General features: G+C 47.6%; 1 protein-coding gene across 1 annotated transcript in view; it reads right to left on the bottom strand.

The window, feature by feature from the left end:
- Positions 1–6: 6 nt before the first annotated feature.
- The window catches only part of LOC109926217 (nicotinate phosphoribosyltransferase-like), a gene marked incomplete at its 5' end in the record, with an annotated part of 8,450 nt that continues 7,650 nt past the window's right edge, over positions 7–806 (bottom strand). Inside the window, one exon of the mRNA XM_048594330.1 lies at positions 7–422. Coding sequence (XP_048450287.1) covers positions 342–422 — 81 coding nt within the window. The remainder of the gene's footprint in view (positions 423–806) is intronic.

The following is an 806-nucleotide window of genomic DNA, read 5'->3' as shown; positions in this document are numbered from 1 at the left end:
CGGGTACAGCGGATGCAGTATACCACATTGGCAGATGTGCAGGTGAATCCATCACATTGTTTTTGGGATTTGCAAGTGTGGGCTTGTTGAGTACAGTCTGTACTCTGCCAGTTAGGAATTTGACTCAGTCAGCCAATTGTTGGGATGTCTATTGGGAGTTTGGGAATGTCGAGTTACCCGTTGCAATTGGTAATGTCATTTGAGATTTGGCTTTCTTATGTTTGTCCTGACGACTGCAAAGACCTTTGGCATTATCTCTGTTTTCAGTTCAATCCTTCCAAACTTCTTCCGTCTTTTCTGATTGGCTGTTGACACCTACAGGGAGCAGAGATGTGATTGGCTCATTCGGGATACTGAGTACTTGGGTTGCTCTTCTTGATGAGGTCATTGAGGAGGTCACGGAGCTTCCGTGAAATAGCAACCTGGAAACAAAGGAAGGACTTTCACTGTTATGGCTCCCTTTCACACTGGGAGAGCATCCCAGAACCCTTCACAGCCCATGGTGTAAGATCTGAGGCTCAGCAGCCAATTTACACAAAGCAACCTCCCATGGATAGCAATGTAACTGTATGATGACATTGACCAGGACACTCCTGTTAGTGCTGCTGGTAGTGTCACTGTCCAGCTGATAGGACACAGGGATCTCACTCCAATGTCCATTCTAGTCCCCTCCTCATGAATGGCACAGGGAGCGTTGTCCTGGATTATATCCTCATGTGGAGATAGTAAGAACTGCCGATGCTGGAGTCAGAGACAACACAGTGTGGAGCTGGAGGAACACAGCAGGCCAGGCAGCATCAGAGGAA

Source organism: Rhincodon typus, unplaced genomic scaffold, assembly GCF_021869965.1.
Source record: "Rhincodon typus isolate 14 unplaced genomic scaffold, sRhiTyp1.1 hic_rhity00008241, whole genome shotgun sequence".
Classification (NCBI taxonomy): domain Eukaryota; kingdom Metazoa; phylum Chordata; class Chondrichthyes; order Orectolobiformes; family Rhincodontidae; genus Rhincodon; species Rhincodon typus.
This window is presented reverse-complemented; position numbering and strand designations above follow the sequence as displayed.